This window comes from Oryx dammah, unplaced genomic scaffold, assembly GCF_014754425.2.
Source record: "Oryx dammah isolate SB20612 unplaced genomic scaffold, SCBI_Odam_1.1 HiC_scaffold_14, whole genome shotgun sequence".
Classification (NCBI taxonomy): Eukaryota; Metazoa; Chordata; class Mammalia; order Artiodactyla; family Bovidae; genus Oryx; species Oryx dammah.
The window spans coordinates 31,896,551-31,914,625 of record NW_024070198.1 but is presented as its reverse complement, the minus strand read 5'-3'; the positions used below and the strand labels follow the sequence as shown (position 1 = coordinate 31,914,625).

The window sequence follows — 18,075 nt, the reverse complement described above, 5'->3', positions numbered from 1 at the left end:
CAGAATCTATTACATAAGGTCTCACACTGCATTTAGTGAAAAAGAAACTTTTTCTAGCTTTCAAAAATACATATGAAGTTATTACTTGTGATTAATACAATCATCTCAGCAACCACTGAGTGTATAAGTCAATCATCTCATCATTTCACGGGAAAAGTTACAATGCTTCCCTCAAAGAAGTAAAATTCTAAACTAAAATACCTGGTCTATCATATATGGGAATCTTTCTCTTTGCTATCGGAACATCATGGGAGGAAAAAGGGCAAACATTAATTCTCAGAAAAAGCTGATCTGGGATTGATCGCACATCTTTTTTTTTTCTTTTTTCTTTCTGGGGGCACCATTCTTCAGTTGACTATGATACTTAAAGGGCCAAAGTTTAAAACTACTCTTCAGCAATGGAGACCATGTGGGCATGCCACCCTGCCATAATCAATGAGTGTTTAAAAATGCTACCCATTTGTTTTTTCAATAGGTTCCAAACAAAAAACGTTCTATCTTGTTTGTGCTGCATGGCTGCATCCAAGCTTTACACCGGATTTGTAGCTAAGCTAGGTAATGGGAGGGGTTTTAATCTTTATCTTTTTTTCCTTCTTTTTTTTTTTTTTAGTTACTCTGAGAGTTTTCACTCAAGTAAACAAAAGATGGCCTGTTTTTGAAAATTAACAATGCTTAGACTAGGCTGAAAGTACTGATTTCGTATTTTTTCGATTCGCATTTTATCGAGTTTCCAGCTCCGTCATAGGCGACATGAAAGTGTTCCATGCCACCATGTTGAGTTATGATAATCAACATCTTTTTTTGAAACAAAGATTTCTGCCCCCTCCCCCCTCCCTGCAGAATTTGATACAAGAGGTAATCTGTTCCTTTGTGGGCTGAAAAAATCTGGTTTACGCTGGTTTGAACCAGTGGAATCTCTGGTGGTTAAGCCTTCTGCTGTGACTGAAATCAAAACTGCACTGCAGAGCATGTGAGGGTTCGCGCGCGCGCCAGTGTGTGTGTGTGTGTGTGTGTGTGTGTGTGTGTGTGTGTGTGTGTGAGGGGCATCACGTGACCACCAGAACTACCGAATTTTTTTTTTTTTAAGCTGATAACGCGACTGCCGTCTCTGTCCGCATACAGATAACGAATAAATGCTGAACTCTATTAAACGCCCTTTACACATTATCGTGGGTCGAACACACAATTTTCTGAACTTATGATGACAGTCTATTTATTTTGCTATAAACCCTCAGCACGTAACGAACAGATTTGTGCCTGGTAATGATCTGCTCTGCCAGGACTATATGAAATGATACCGACCTTCTTTAGATCTTGGGGAATTAAATTGACCAACTTCACCCCCTGGTCTGTAGCTGAAGTTTGACACACTTTATGCACAGCAAGCCCAAATCAGAACTTAAGAGAACATCACATTAAAAAAATTAAGCAAATCATATCTGCTGAATATTGCTTTACCACAAAAATTTCCTCACGTTTAGACATACCCTACTCTTTATATATATTTTTTGAACCTTCTATCTGGGACTTACTCAAATTTCATTTACTCAGGTTTATTCACTGATCAATATAATTTTGCATATGGAAACTGAGACACTATTAGGTTTCAGAAGTAGAGCTTGGAACATTTGTCCCATTATCATACTCTACTGTGAAGGGGATTTAATTCTGTATGAATTTTTTTTTTCCTTTCCTAAAGAATCGTTTTCATGAAACTAAATCGAGTTAACAATTATTAAAGTTTCCACTCTAAATATAGCATCACTACATTTCAAGAACAAGCTCTTTGAAAATATTAAGATGCTGTCATATGCAATGGAAAATTTGATTTGTTAAAAGAACAGAATGATAATGCCCAAGACAACTAACAGTTCATGGAAAGACCCAACATTTGAATGTGCCAAATAAGTAATTTTGCCTCTTCTCTGTAAATCAAGGATGAGCTATACTTGATTGAATGAAATGGATGTAATAGAAGTGAATTTATACAAAGTAATTAATTTAAAATTAATAAAAATGTGTACGCATGGAGAATATTAAAAATGCATTTGAAAATTCTTAATTTTTGAAATTATAACAATTCTAATCATGGCAAAATGTTTACATATATAAGAGTAAATTAATATGCTGTATAGTTAATTGGAAGATCATAACGGCCAAGTTTGAGATGCCTAAAAAATGCATTATAAACTGGCAGACTGAAAAATAAGAACGAAGGTATTCATATTTGTCTAAATCTACAAAGAAGTCCCTATAGGGAAGATGTGGATATTGCATTGAAAATAACTAAACAGACAGCACTTAGTTCATTTGTCTATTTACAACCTTTGCTATTATTTATCCTTTTTTCTGACCTATACTTTAAAAAAACTGAGATTTCCCAATTTTAGTTAAACAAATCTTGCCACCTTTGGTTTCATTTTTCAACCTCTCAGTTTTCCCTGTATTGTTAAAAATTTACCATAACTACGACATGGCCACAAAGTTCTGAAAAATCAATTTCTCAATAATTAGGCTGAAAATAAACATATCTGTGTGCAGAAAATATTTTCTTCTCTAATTTACTAGGTGAGCTTCTCTAATTTACTGACGAGGTGATCCTAGCCAGAAAAAGCTGTCTTCTCAGCAACTGAGCTACAAAAATTAAAATGAAAAGCCAAATCTTTTCTTCCTTTAAAGTTTCTGTTTTGATTTCATAGTCTGAATGAATACTGTGGCAGAATAGTTATTCTCAAGTGACCATTCCAAGTTAAGGATGTGTTATATAGTTTTAGGGATTTTAATTCCTATATTATGACAAAGAGCCTCAAAACAAAACATAAAGGCTTCATTATGATATGGAAATTGTGCTACTTTGGTAACAAAATATCCTAAAAGTTACATGTCGTCTCTTTGAACTTTCAGATCTGATTCAAATTTTAGACCAAAAAGTTCACATAAGTAATAATCTAACAGTTCCACAGTCTCATGACTATAATTCATCACATTCTATTTATTGAAGTGACAGCTCTTTACAACTAAACTTCAGGCTCTCCAAGCACTTTCAGAATTTGTAAGCTTGATTTATACAAGTCCAGGGGAAATCTCTGAGTTATCACTTTATAGTGACAGGAATATAATTTGAAAAATTCAGAAAATATGAACTCAATCTATTTTTGTGGAATATTTTTCTTTAGGCGTTAAAAAAAAAAGTCCTCCTTATATGTTCGTAAGGCAAATGTTCTAGGCACATAAAATGTCCATTAAGAGAAGAGAACATGCTTTAAAAAAAAAAAGATCCCTGTCACAGTACTACAGCATCCATTGCAATAAAGGAGTTTGAGTTAGACAGAAACACCCTCTTCTCTTCTATTTCCTCTATATTAGGCAGTAGTTTCAAATGAGGTAAAGGATTGTTTAAAGAACTCTTTAAAGAACTGACATGGAGATTCACTTTTTTTTTTTAAGATAGTGCTTTTTTTGCAGTAAAGATAGAAAATAAAACTATGATTAATTCACTGAAGAGGTATGAGCAATCTAAATCTCACTTAAAATAGGAAAAAAATTTTTGCTCTCATCCTCACATTATTTAATCTATTATGAGTAAAACTCCTTTATCACATCATGCTTTTATGTTTGATGTGCTCCTTTTTTTTTTTTTTCCCCCTTAGCTATTCTCACATTTCAATCAGGGAAGCTGAAATCCCAGGTCAAATCTTAACATGTTTACATGTCTGAACTGAAGCTGATAACATCCAACTAGTGGAGGAGCTGAGATCTTTCCAAAAACAAACAGAGGACTGCTCAGTGATTCTTCTTCCTTTCTAGGGGTGGGCAGATGGGGGCCTTTTCATCACATGAGCAACAACCCTGTTTACAATATTCACATTTAGTGGATAGTATTATAGTTTCAGCATATATAGATTTACATGCTATTTGCAGGGTAAACACTATTATGCAATTTTTATAATGCATATCAATATATTATGTTTTAGCAGCTTATTAAAATGTTGGTTTACCCAATGAATGATTTATGTTCATTTTTATTTAGAGTAGAGGCTTCTACTAGACTTGCCAAAGTAACGTTAATAAACACGTTCAGGTCTTGCTTCTGAAGTTCCCTATCATTTATTTTCTTTAAAAGTGTCAAAGAGAATCAGTCACTGGGGCTGTTTGAGACATTTTTTAAAAATCATCTCTACTCTGAGGTTCTTGAAACATTTTTTAAAGTCATATATATTATCCACATGAATTAATGAAATCGGCAGTATTAATTCAAAGAAAGAAGTGGAACACTAATTAGACTCATGACGCTACTGTGTGATGCAATAAGAGCTGACAGCCAAGTTGCAAGGCCTCTTGAAGAAGAAACCGTGTCTTATTTTTTTGCCTATGCGGATCTTAAACTGCAAAAAGACTTTTCCCATCACTACTCCTAGAACTATTATCATCATCATTATCATTACGTGACGAGGGCAGAACCTCTATGTGAGTATCCAAGTTCCACACTGGTGCTTCCAATTTGCATTTTGGTGAATGTATTTTTAAGAAGGTACACAATAGGAGCCTGAGCTGCCCAGTCGAATTTTGAAAGCTTACTTTCATTTGTTTTGCTGCAAGTGTTGATTTAATTATACTGCATTATTATCAAAGCTGCATTATGTACTTTTTTTATTCCTTTCACATGTGTTGGAGGTGAGGACCTTGGCTTTGTCCACAAACAGTGTGTTTCAAGTTATTCCTTAAGTACTAAATAATAAAGAAAAGAGAAGAAAAGATTTTTTTAAAAGATAGCAGACAGTGATCACAAGGTAAAGGGTTAAATGTAAGATCTCCAAGAAACATTTTGAAGTTGATTAAGACTCCAGCTTTGCATTAAACAGTATCGCTTCCACATGAGTTGTTGCTAATACTGTTACAGAGCAGCTTGAGAGCCCAGTGTGCCAGTGACCTCCTTCACCCTCCAGCCACCCACCGGGCCTTCCTGATTAGCATTCTACCTGGTTCTCTGAGGAATTCCCACCATCCCCTAGGAGCTCATTCCGTACTTCGTCACTGTAGGCGATCCGTGACCTTTTCTATAAAACAAAACAGAAAGGGAGAGAGCAAGATGAACGTTAGAAAGTAAAGGCTTCCAAGCATTATTGGTATCAAGACTGATCATCTCAAACCTCGAGAGCCCCCTAATGGAAACCTATTTGCTCAAATCTGCAAACCAAAGTTGTGCAAAGTTCTTGAACTTGAGGAGTTTAATGTAAATTATAAGTTTTTTCAAATGCCAGTAATGGATGAAAACTCTGCATTGTGTGAGTCCTCTATTAATATTGACAAACGGATCAGAACTGATATGTTATTCCATGCAGTCATTCAAATCAGACCACGAAGCTGAAAGAAATACAGCTATTTTGCTGTATATCTGCTACACTCACCAGATGAAGTTAAAACAAGAGTATATAGGGTCTTTAACACTGTGGCAGGAAATGGACTCTACAATATAGGTCTTTTAAAATCTCTAATTCTAGGATAATATTATATCTCCAACTATATACTGGGATGCCTGGAAAAGAGCATATCCCCATTTCCTTCATTATTGTGATGTTACTAATCAGAAAGAGATGGAATTTAAAAGCCCATCCTGTTTCCAAACTATAATTTAAATGTCTCCTAGTCCTATATAAAAATGGCCTAAGGAAACGTAGTGGAAGTGTGTGTGTACGTGTATCTGGTAAAACAACTTAAATTTCCCAATCCCAGTAAACAAAGGCAGGTAGGCTATGAGTCAACTTTTCACAATTCCAGTAAATAAGGACAAGTAAGCTATGAATCGATTTTTCACACACTGAAATTTTGTTTTACAAGAAGTCTACCTTTACCAGTAAAGTCAGAGGGACATGTCTGCAAGCAATTCATGAATTATCTAAACGTGCACACATTTGGAAAAGCTAAAAAGCTCTGAAAATTAGTTGTGAAGCTAGAGTGCCATCCTCAGATCCTACTTCAGCATCACTATTTCAGACCCAAATAATGGATGTACAACTTACTTTACTGCCTTTTCTGCATCTGAACTAACTGAGCAAAATCAGTCAAGTAAAAAATGGCAGCTGGGAAATAGTAATCTTTTCCTATTTGGGGTCTACAGTTTAGGACTTAGAATTTCTTACCTGTTCAACTGTGATATGAAAAATTATTGTAGTTTAAAAGGACTATCCATAATCTGTGAGCAGAAGTCAACAAGATTTTTAATTAGATTTTTTAACCAGTGAATGAGTAGCAGAGCTTTGCCACATAGAGATCATAGTATTTTAAACATAAAATTCTACTATATTGGAACTTAAAAGAACTTTTGACAAGGAAAACTAATAGATTTTAAATCATTTTAAAGTTTGCCTTTTTCACTGGGGGTCCCTATCTGAACCCCAAAACACAGAAAATTATTTGTGACTATTCTCAATTCTCCCAAAGATGGGGCATGAGAGAGAGTTTAGTTCATTACATATAAGTCTCAGGGCATTAAGTCTTAACTCTCTGGCAGAATCCTGTTAAAAAAGGGCTGAATAGGGTGTAAATAAAAATAAATTAACCTAGACATCCCTTTATTTTTTAGGGAAAACAAAAATCAGTCTTGTGGAATTCTAAAGGTAGCTTTGGTTAAATTGAGACTAGAACCCTGTGGTCCTAACTATAGCTCAGTAGTCATCCTACTGCACAAAATTTGCTCATTTTATTACCCTCTGAATACACACACACAGGAAATAGAAATATATAAAAGTTGCAAAATGTTACAAAGGAGATGGTGGTATCCCCTCCTATTCTAGGTCTCTGCCCCAAGCCTCACTTCCTTGCTACAAATGTGTGTATCATACCTTGGCAAATGTATTAAGTCTGCAAGTAGATAAATGAAACCAACAATGTTGCAGAAAGGACAAAACAGGAAAGGTAGGTCATTAGCCTGAGGTCAGTAATGACATCTATATCAGCTGTCTTAACAATTCAGGAGTGACCCGACTCATTCCTTTTTGAATATGGCAGGCTTCTCACTGCCACAAACAGCAGATATTCGGGTGGCTTCCCTTATTGTATTTACTGAAGCTACTATTAATTAGCTATTTCTACTGACTCTGTAAAGTATTGAAAAATGCTAAATTATAAGGACAGTACACTATGTGGCCTTAGCACAATATTTCATTCAAGCCAAACCTTTCTTTTTGCCCATTTGGGGCTCCTTGCTACAATAGTTTCAAACTATCTAGTAAAAGTATTTTGTACTTTTATAAAGGAAATGAGAACCTTTTAACAGGCTGTGGTATCAGAGCCGCCTTTTTAATTATTCATTTCATCACTATGGGGGACTAAAACATTCCACACCATGCAAAAATATCATATGGAGATTGTTTTTGTTTTTCCCTTTTTTACCAAAATACCAACAAATTGGCATAGATTGTTCAATTACACTATATTTTTATTTTGATTTTCTGTACTTCAAAAGAAAATTACAAACATGATTGCCTAAATAACTAATCTTGTTTCGGGTTAGAATCCATTGCTTTTAAAAACCAGCAATTAAGAGTGTACAGGCTCAGAAACAGAGGAGCACTCAAGATTCATCCATAGTTGAAGGATGGGCCCTGTAAATGTCACTCTTTTCCACTGGGATAGTAAAAACTGGTCATTGGGATGACTCTCTGGATGTAATTAAGCACATGATATGCTGAGTTTATAAAATGTTCTCTGATAGGACTGACTTCTGTAACAGAATGAAAAGACAACTTATTTCAAATATCAGAAATAGTTCCTCATGAAAATGACACAGCTGATGCTGAAAACTGAATTCTTTACACTTAAATATCACTTTGAACAAAACGTTTTAAATTCACACTTTGCTTTATTAAGAATTATTTTTAAATTCCTGCCATTGGTCTTTTCTCCTAATTTTTTGTGGTTTGAAATTTTAAGTAAGCTGAATTATAAACTGTAATTTAGCCTGCAGTATCATCACTAAAATAACTGAACAACCAAAAAGGCCAATTCGTCTGAATGAGAAAATCCTTATTTTATGAAATTTTCCTCCAAAATATCAATAAATTGTTTTACCTTTTGTGGAATTTTTTGTTAGTATTTTACATTACTAAGTACTATGTCATACTTTAAATTGGAAGATTCAAAGTTAATGAAACTGAAACACCTACTGCATCTTGATCAACTAAAATATTTTTTACTTTATTATCAACTGTATAAAATCTGTACTTTAGCCAAATGCAAGCATGAGAATTTGAGCTGGAAATGTCACACATTCAGCTACAGTTTGAAGGAACCCAATTCATAATGCATTTTATAAATAGTTAATGACTTCTATACATAAGCTAACCAGGCAAATCAAGAAATTGTCAACATTTTTAGTCTTAGTTGTCAGTTACTACTGTCTACTGGTGCTTTATATGTGGCTTCTGGAGAAGACAGAAGCTCTCTGCAGTTTGTAATCTATTGCAATTTCAGGTCTGTACCGTAAGGGTGGAAAAGCTTCAATTGACAATATGTGCCACACACACACACACACACACACACACACACTCACATACACAGAGTGTTAAATACAAGGGCATACCTCACTTTAAGTTGTGTGTTTGTGTAAAGTTTATTCCTTCTAACTTATATATTTGGGTAGACAGAGATATCTACAGACCATATATGAACTCTAAAAAATACGACAAATCAACAACTGATTGCTATTCCTAAGACATTAGATGCACAAAATGTCAATGGGTTATTTTAAACTGATGACAAAGTGAGTCTTTGGTTAAGAAAGCAAGAATTTCAGATGCCAAGCAGTTTTTTTTTACTTGATGAACACAACGTTTGCATACTGATTGGCTGATTTTCTTAAAGCCAAGTTCAAACAGATACACTTGCTCAGTTCTCTCTGGAAATTTGGCTTGAAACAATCTATCTACTTGACCTTAACATTTCCCAACTGAACTGAATGTGTTCCTGGACAGGCACTGCTAAACTAGAAACAAAATGAATTAACTTAGCTTAAACTAATTAAGAACTGTGATCTGTGGTACCGCCTCCTGGATGAATCTACACTAGAAACAGGGTATACGTAACCAGAATGAGGATTTCTAGCACTCACCACTAGCATAAGCATAACAATGAAGTTGGTTTATTACTAGAGCGTATATGAGAATTTAATTTCCATGGCGTGCACATGGCAAAGCAATTGCTTAAATTGCCTCACCTGGGAATTTAATACAATGTTATCATCAGACCAGCCACATTGTAAATAGATTTATAATGCTTTCCATGTGCTGCACTCTGTTGCATATGAATTAAGTAATGATCTGGTATTACAATAAAATCAGCTAGTTCCCACACCTGGCAGACAGGATATTTCACTAAATTAATACCCAAACAGCTACATCACAAGGCATGGGAGAGGAAACAATCTCTAAGGCATTGGATGTGAGTTTAACATGGGAGGTAAACACTCCATGGTTATGTAAAATGTTACTGAGTTGAATGGGCCGCTCAAGACAATCTGTTTCTAACATCTGTATTAGGGAATTAAGACTTTCTCAGTTCCATTCAATTTTGGCCTGATTTTCTTCATTCAGTACTTTAATTACTAATCAGCAATCCACAACATTCACAAACACTAAGAAAGCCCTTTATTCTAATCTATGTGCTGCAGACAGCCAAATAATTGATACAAAGTGTACTATGGATTTGGTAAGTAATGAAAGAACAGCTTGTCCTACTTCCTAATCAAATTGGTCTATAGAAGAAACAGTTAATAGATTTCTGCATAGGTCTAAAACAAATTACCCAGTCTGGCCAGACTTTTCCATTGCTTCTACCATGTCTTTCAGTTTCCCTATGTTTAATAATGCCCCAGGTTACCAGGTGATACACCTATTAAAAACTGTTATGCTTTCATAGCCAAAGAATTTAACTGCTCTAAAGAATTTAACTGCTCCTGTTACAATTAACACTTTGGGATAGATATAGAATACCATGAAATTATATTTATTAGCTAGTCATATAATTGCTGGCACTCATTTCTTACCTAATTTTATCTGGTTCTAATTAAATAATATCATACTTCCATAATGCCCAGATGGCATTTTCTAAAATGCATCTATCTTTGGCACAAGGCATTGCATTTTTAACCTCCCTTCTATTTCTCCACTGGCAATTTCAGCCTTTCATACTCACTCCACTGAGGACTTTAAAAGGCTCATCAATCCAGGGCAGGAAACTTAAATTTTGGAGGAAACAATAGAAAGAAATTTGTGAAATTTTGTTTATTACACCGTTCTCCATGCAGTACTAATTTTTAGAAAAAAAAAAAAAATTAAGATTAAAACATATGATACTGGGGATTCCCTTGTCCAGTGGTTAAAACTCTGTGCTTTCACTGACAAGTGTGCAGGTTCAACCCCTGATCAGGGAACTAAGATCCCACAAACTACACAGTGTGGCCAAAAATAAAAAATAATGAAAATAAATAATAATAATAATGCTCTTAAAAATACCATACTAAGTGATACAGATAAAGGTAAAGTCAATTGTTAGGCAAATGTTTCATCCTTGGAAAACTGTTAAGACGACAAAGCATGGGGCAGTGAATGAAAAGAACAGAAATGATATTTTAGTATGTGATCTTGGCCAAATGAAGTTTTCTGAGCATCAGTTTCCTCAATCTCTAAAAAACTGTTAACAATATTTATTTCCCAGGGCTTTTGTGAGGATTTAAATATGATAAACAAATGGAAACCTACCATAATACCTTGAATGTGATAACATTACAAAGGATATTTAACTAAATATTTGTTCATAATATTGGAAAGGATGCAATAAAACCAATGCACATACATGACTGAGGGTCTAAATTAGTGCATTCTTCCTTAAAAGTGGTTTGCCAATATATACCAAAATTTGCTTTTAAAAAAGTTGTATTATTTAATCCGGTAATTATAGTTCTACTACTACATTATTTTGCCCAACTATCTATTTTGTGGTGCCACAATTTTTGGACAACTTCCAGTAATAAAAACTTTATTGCATTTCTTTAATGTTATCAGAGAAACTAACTTCCAATCTGTCTCTTCTAAGTAATCATTCCACTAAACATGGCTTGCTCTTGCTCAAGGGACTGTTTAGAGTTAAAGGTCAAGCTCATTTGCTGGAAAGTGCACATGCCACATGTCACCAATACTGTAGTGTTAATAAAGGGAAAGCACACTTTCTATCTATCATAAACTCATGGCCAATGGGCCATATGCAAGCCACCAGAGAGAAAATACTAACACACTCTGCTTCCAGCAGTTGGAAAAGCAGGTTACCGTGTGAACACTGAAATAACTCATTGTTCTTGAGTATGTAATAAGAGAAAAAAAAAATTTCCAAGATAAAAAAGTCTTCCTATTATAATCATCATCATATACTATTTTTGCTTGTATTTTCAAAACATTTTACATATTTGAAATTTATATTTGTTTTGACTGTAAATAAGATAAATCATATTTTCTCTTATTTTTAAAATTTAGCTTTGTTATCATGAGTATTTATTTGCATATGATGAAGTTATATCTATATATATACAGACTCACACAAACCCATATGCAATCCAGATGGAACGACTCTATTTATGTTTCACAGTTCTAGAAGAGACATTTATTTATACTAGGAACTCTGACCATATTGCTGCTACATCATTTAATGATCTGCAAAACAGAGAGCCCAGAAATCATGTAACTGCACTTCTTCATTTCCTCCTCCAGCATTTCTAAACCTATGTCTGAAATTTAAGTTTCACACTAGTGTTTCAAAATGCAACTTGAGTTAGTTAGAATCATGGCCCCACTTGCTGGCATGTGCTTATAGTTTACAACGTTGACACTGCTATTGAACACAGTGTGTCTGTGTCTTATATCATGTTAGTCTGTCAATCAATAATTAAGTTACTTCATTCAGAAAATCCGCTCAGGATAGAATACCCAGATGTTGTTGTCAACATCTGGAATAGTGTAAGTATGCAGTAGAGGAAGTCTAGTTCCTTAAAGTCTTTCTGAATATAAAATAACTACACAGACTATACTTGAAATAATCAAATAAATATCCAATATATTCCCACTGGAAAATGATATTCTGATAAATGAATGCTATGTAACAGGTGCTTTTATTTGCAGTTTTAAAAGAACTACTGAAATAAAATATGAAGACGTTTATAATTCATTTGAATCTAGGCTTCCTACGTAATCTACCAGGGGGCACAATGATACAGAATCCGCCTGCCAATGCAGGAGATGCAGGTCTGATCCTTGTGTCAAGAAGATCCCCCGGAAGAGGAAATGACAACCCGCTTGAGTATTTATGCCTGGAAAATACCATGCATGAGGAACCTGGTGGGCTACCGTTCACGGATCGCAAAGTCAGACATGATTGAGCAACTGAGCGTGTGCACGCACACACATAATCTGTCTAGCATTAGTAAACAAATGTGATCCATTCGTTGCAGATCCATCCACAGGCATTACGTCAAGTGATCAGACATGCAGGAACAAATATCTTGAGGATTTTGTGTAACTGACACAGGTTATCACATAAATGACAGAGTGTGATAGTTGATCAGTGACACGGGGCATCAACTAGATCGGCCTGCAAATGTAGAGATAAGGGGTTCTAAGCCAGATGAACTGTACAAAAAAGATCTTCATGACCCAGATAATCACGATGGTGTGATCACCAACCTAGACCAGATACTCTGGAATGTGAAGTCAAGTGGGCCTTAGGAGCATCACTATGAACAAAGCTAGTGGAGGTGATGGAATTCCAGTTGAGCTATTTTAAATCCTCAAAGATGATGCTGTGAAAATGCTGCACCCAATATGCCAGCAAATCTGGAAAACTCAGCAGTGGCCACAGGACTGGAAAAGGGTTTTTATTCCAATCCCAAAGAAAGGCAATGCCCAAAATGCTCAAACTACTGCACAATTGCACTCATCTCACATGCTAGTAAAGTAATGGTCAAAATTCTCCAAGCCAGGCTTCAACAAAACATGAACCATGAAATTCCAGATGTTCAAGCTGGTTTTAGAAAAGGTAGAGGAACCAGAGATCAAATTGCCAACATCCGTTGGATCATCAAAAAAGCAAGAGAGTTCCAGAAAAATATCTACTTCTGCTTTATTGACTATGCCAAAGCCTTTGACTGTGAAGATCACAACAAACTGTGGAAAGTCCTTAAAGAGATGGGAATACCAGACCACCTGACCTGTCTCTTCAGAAATCTGTATACAGGTCAGGAAGCAGCAGTCAGAACTGGATATGAAACAACAGACTGGTTCCAAACAGGGGAAGCAGTGCACCAAGGCTGTATGTTGTCACCTGCTCATTTAACTTATATGCAGAGTACATCATGAGAAATGCTGAGCTGGATGAAGCACAAGCTGGAAACAAGATTGCTGAGGGAAATCTCAATAACCTCAGATATGCAGATGACACCACCCTTATGGCAGAAAGCGAAGAACTAAAGAGCCTCTTGATGAAAGTGAAAGAGGAGAGTGAAAATAGTTGGCTTAAAACTCAACATTCAGAAAACTAAGATCATGGCATCTCATCCCATCACTTCATGGCAAATAGATGGAGAAACAGTGGAAACAGTGACAGACTATTTTTGGGGGCTCCAAAATCACTGCAGATGGTGACTGTAGCCATGAAATTAAAAGATGCTTTCTCCTTGGAAGAAAAGTTATAACCAATCTAGACAGCATATTAAAAAGCAGAGACATTACTTTGCCAACAAAGGTCCGTCTAGCCAAAGCTATGGTTTTTCCAGTAGTCATGTATGGATGTGAGAGCTGGACTATAAAGAAAGCTGAGTGCTGAAGAATTGATGCTTTTGAACTGTGGTGTTGGAGAAGACTCTTGAGAGTCCCTTGAACTGCAAGGAGATCCAACCACTCCATCCTGAAGGAAATCAGTCCTGAATATTCATTGGAAGGAATGATGCTGAAGCTGAAACTCCAATACTTGGGCCACCTGATGCGAAGAACTGAGTCATTTGAAAAGACCCTGATGCTGGAAAAGATTAAAGGCAGGAGGAGAAGTGGACGACAGAGAATGAGATGGTTGGATGGCATCACCGACCAACGAACATGAGTTTGAGTGAACTCCGGGAGTTGGCAATGGACAGGGAGGCTTGCTGCAGTCCATGGGGTCGCAAAGAGTCAGACACCACAGAGTGACTGAACTGACTGACTGACTGAAGCCAGATGAGCGATCTACTCAAGGCCACAACCCTGTGAGAAAACAGGCAGAACAATGACAGGATTCATTTCCCACTGCCCACCCTCCTTTCACTTTACCAGACCACCAAGATAGGCTGTGGGTGTCTTATCAGCCATTCCCCAGCTCAAGGTTGGCTGTTCCATTCACCTAGTTCTATGAATGTATCATCAACTACAGAGTTGGTTAGTCTGTAGATTTTGTTTCTTGTCACACTCCTCCAAAACAGACAAGCAAATCTTTACTTATACTTTGTTGTCAACAACTGGAATATTGACATCAACAAATTCAAAAGTCCAAGGGTGACACATGCAGACTGTTTTATTTGATAGAATAAAGTGTCTGATCTCAGACAGTGAGTTACAACCATACCTATGAGTGTGACTTAGATATGTTTCAGGATTAATCTTCAAAGGCGACACCATAAAACAGCTATAATCTACCCACATGGCAGGAGAGGAGCCACACCTGTTATTACGATGTGTTAAGAATCCGCTGATGACACCACCCTAATGGCAGAAACTGAAGAGGAACTAATGAGCCTCTTGATGATGGTGAAAGAGGAGAGTGAAAAAGCTGGCTTAAAAGCTCAACATCCAAAAAACGAAGATCATGGCATCTGGTCTCATCACTTCATGGCAAATAGATGGGGAAACAGTGGAAACAGTGGCAGATTGTCTCTTCTTGGGCTCCAAAATCACTGCAGATGGTGACTGCAGCCATGAAATCAAAAGACACTTGCTCTTTGGAATAAAAACTATGACAAACCTAGACAGTGTATTCAAAAGCAGAGACATCATTTTGCCAACAAAGGTCCACCTAGTCAAAGCTATGGGTTTTCCAGTACTCATGTATGGATGTGAGAGTTGGACCATAAAGAAGGCTGAGCACTGAAGAACTGATGCTTTCAAATTGTGGTGCTGGAGAAGACTCTTGAGAGTCCCTTGGACTGCAAGGAGCTAAAACCAATCAATCTTAAAGGAAATCATGTCAATGTATGCCAAAACCAATACAGAATTGTAAAGTAAAAATAAAAAACAAATAAATAAATTAATTAAAAAAAAAAAAAAGCAATCAGTCCTAAACATTCATTGGAAGGACTGATGCTGAAGCTGAAACTCCAATCCTTTGGCCACCTGATGTGAAGAATCTACCGAAACATCTACCGTGTTACAGTGACTTTACAGTGCTCATGATTCAAAAGTGTATGAAATATCTTTTAATGCTTTATAAATATAGCCAATATAACTGTGATACTTAGGCAATAAAACTCTTCTAGCCCAAATTCTCCATGGAATTATTTTGAAGATTACTTCTATACCAAGGTGACCCAAACATATAAAATACGATTAAGTAAATATAAATATTCATATCTGATTCATAAACATGTTGTGAATCTAAAAGATTCTCCATTTTCAGTCGAATAGTAATTCTGCATTCTGAGGGGCTTTACTTTATCAAGTAATATTCTTTCTCCTCTATCTTCAATGTGTCACTCTTTACTGGTTCTTCCCTATTCTTGTAATTTTAAGAATGCAAACATTTTTAAGTGTATCCCAACTTAAAAATTTTTTTTAAGGTTAGAGTTTGTTATTCTGCCTTTTAAAAAAATGTTATTTATTTATTTTAATTGGAGGCTAATTACTTTACAATATGGTGGTTGTTTTTGCCATACACTGACATGAATCAGACATGTGTCCCACCATCCTGAACCCCCTCTTACCTCCCTCCCCCACATCCCTCTGAGCTGTCCCAGAGCACCAGCTTTGGGTGCCCTGCTTCAAGCATTGAATTTGCACTGGTCATTTATTTCACATACAGTAATATACAGCCAACTTTAAATATTTTAAAATGTCATTTCACCCTGCACTACTCTCCCCAGCTAATGCCTAACTGCTCTTCATCCTGCCTTTCCCAGCTAAGCTTTTTGAAAGAGTATTCTCTACAAACACTAACTATAGTTATTCAAGGTGCAGCCACTTACTTCTAACAAACTGATGTTTTCCTATCACACTGCGGGAGTTCCTGTGAACACCAATCACTTTCTAGTTGACAAAACCATTTTAAAATAACTCGTTTAGCATAGTTATAGATTTCTAGAAAAGTTGCAAAGATAGTGCAGAGAGTTCCCATACAACCTAAACCTAGTTCCCCTTACTATTAACATAACATCTTCCATTAGTGTGGCACATTTGTGACAATGAATGAATCATCTGTTCATTATTATTCATTATTACAAACTGAGGTCTATACTTCATCAGTCTCCTTCGTAGCTAATGTTCTTTTTCTGTCCCAGGACACCATCTAATATCCTATATCACGCTTAGGTATCATGTCTCCTTAGGCTCCTCTTGGCTCTGACAATTTCTTGGGCTTTCCTAGTTTTAGATGGCCTTGACACTTTTGAAGAGTACTGGTCTTTCACAGAATGTCCCTCAAATGGGATTACTCTGAGCTCTTTCTTACGACCAGACTGGGGTTTTAAGTTTTTGGAGTGGAAAACCACAGAGGCAAAATGTTCTTTTCCTCAACATCATATCAAGAGTACAGATTATCAAGGTGACATCACTGTTGATGTTCGTCTTGATCACCTGGTAAGGAAGTATAATGTTTCTCCACTGTAAAGCTACTCTTCTACCCCTTCTTGTACAGTATGCACTCTGCACAGTCTACTTTTGAGGAGTGGGGAGCTATGCTCCACCTCCTTGAGGAAGGAGTATCTACATAAGTTATCTGGCATTCTCCTGCATGAGATTTGTCTATCTAATCATTAGTTGATATCAGTATTCATGGATATTTATTCTATACTTTGGCTCATGAGCCAACACTACACTTCACTTACTGTGTTGCACAAATAAGTGAGCACCGTAAGTCACTTTGTTGCCAACTTTGGCTCCAATGGCCACTTTTCAGTTCTTTTCTTATTAGACCTCTGGATAGCATCTGACACGGCTGCCCACTTTCCCATTAGCAGTTACACCACCACGCGCCCTTGAAATTCCTCTTGCCCTGGTCTTGCCTTCTCAGCCTCCTTCATCGTAACTACTCTCAGTCCGCTCTGGGTTTCCAGCCTTAGCCCTATTCTCACTCATCTGTTCGATCTCATCTACATCCATTGTTCTAATCACAAACTAGAGGCTTGCAAAGACATGTTTTCTGCATAAATTTAATGTCTACTTGGTGCCATAGATAATCAAAAGCCATCTCGGACTTAACACAGACAAAGCGGGGTATATTCTTTCTCCTATATACTTCTCTTCCTCCTATTTTCCCTAATTTGGTGTATGGTGTTACCACGTACATTGTCAACCCAGATAAAAATCCTAAAAAATTGCCTACTCTCTCCATTACTCTCCAAATCCAATCACCAGGCTCTTTGAATTAAACTCTTATTTTTCAGAATATCCACATTTCCAAGATGTCTTAGCCATATTTCCAAGATGTATGTTACCTTATGCACTGGTCACAATTCTTTCCCCGAAACTGTTGTTACCACGTATTTCACCATTCTCTTTATATATGAATTATATTTGACAGATACTTGTATGGAAAGACTGACAGGGTTTTGGGCAAAGGTAAGCCAACAGGCACAAATTCTCAGTGCCGCATCTTGGGGAGTAAAAGAGACCTTTTCAACCCAACCCTATCTATAGCAGAGTATCAAAGCTATAAAAGAATCATTGTCTAAAGATATAACTTATTTCAGAGTAGGCATGTTAAAACAGAAAGCTAATTCATTTGACAAAAGCCAATAACTATGGGAAAACGCTAAGCATTAGAACTCTCTCCAACTTTATAAGTCAAGATCAC

General features: G+C 36.3%; 1 protein-coding gene across 6 annotated transcripts in view; it reads right to left on the bottom strand.

Annotated features, from left to right (window-relative positions):
- The window catches only part of VTI1A (vesicle transport through interaction with t-SNAREs 1A), a 382,025-nt gene that overhangs the window by 297,968 nt on the left and 65,982 nt on the right, over nt 1-18,075 (bottom strand). For all 6 annotated transcript variants that reach the window (XM_040254974.1, XM_040254975.1, XM_040254972.1 and 3 more), the window contains exon 4: nt 4,980-5,057. In XM_040254974.1, coding sequence (XP_040110908.1) covers nt 4,980-5,057 — 78 coding nt within the window. The remainder of the gene's footprint in view (nt 1-4,979; nt 5,058-18,075) is intronic.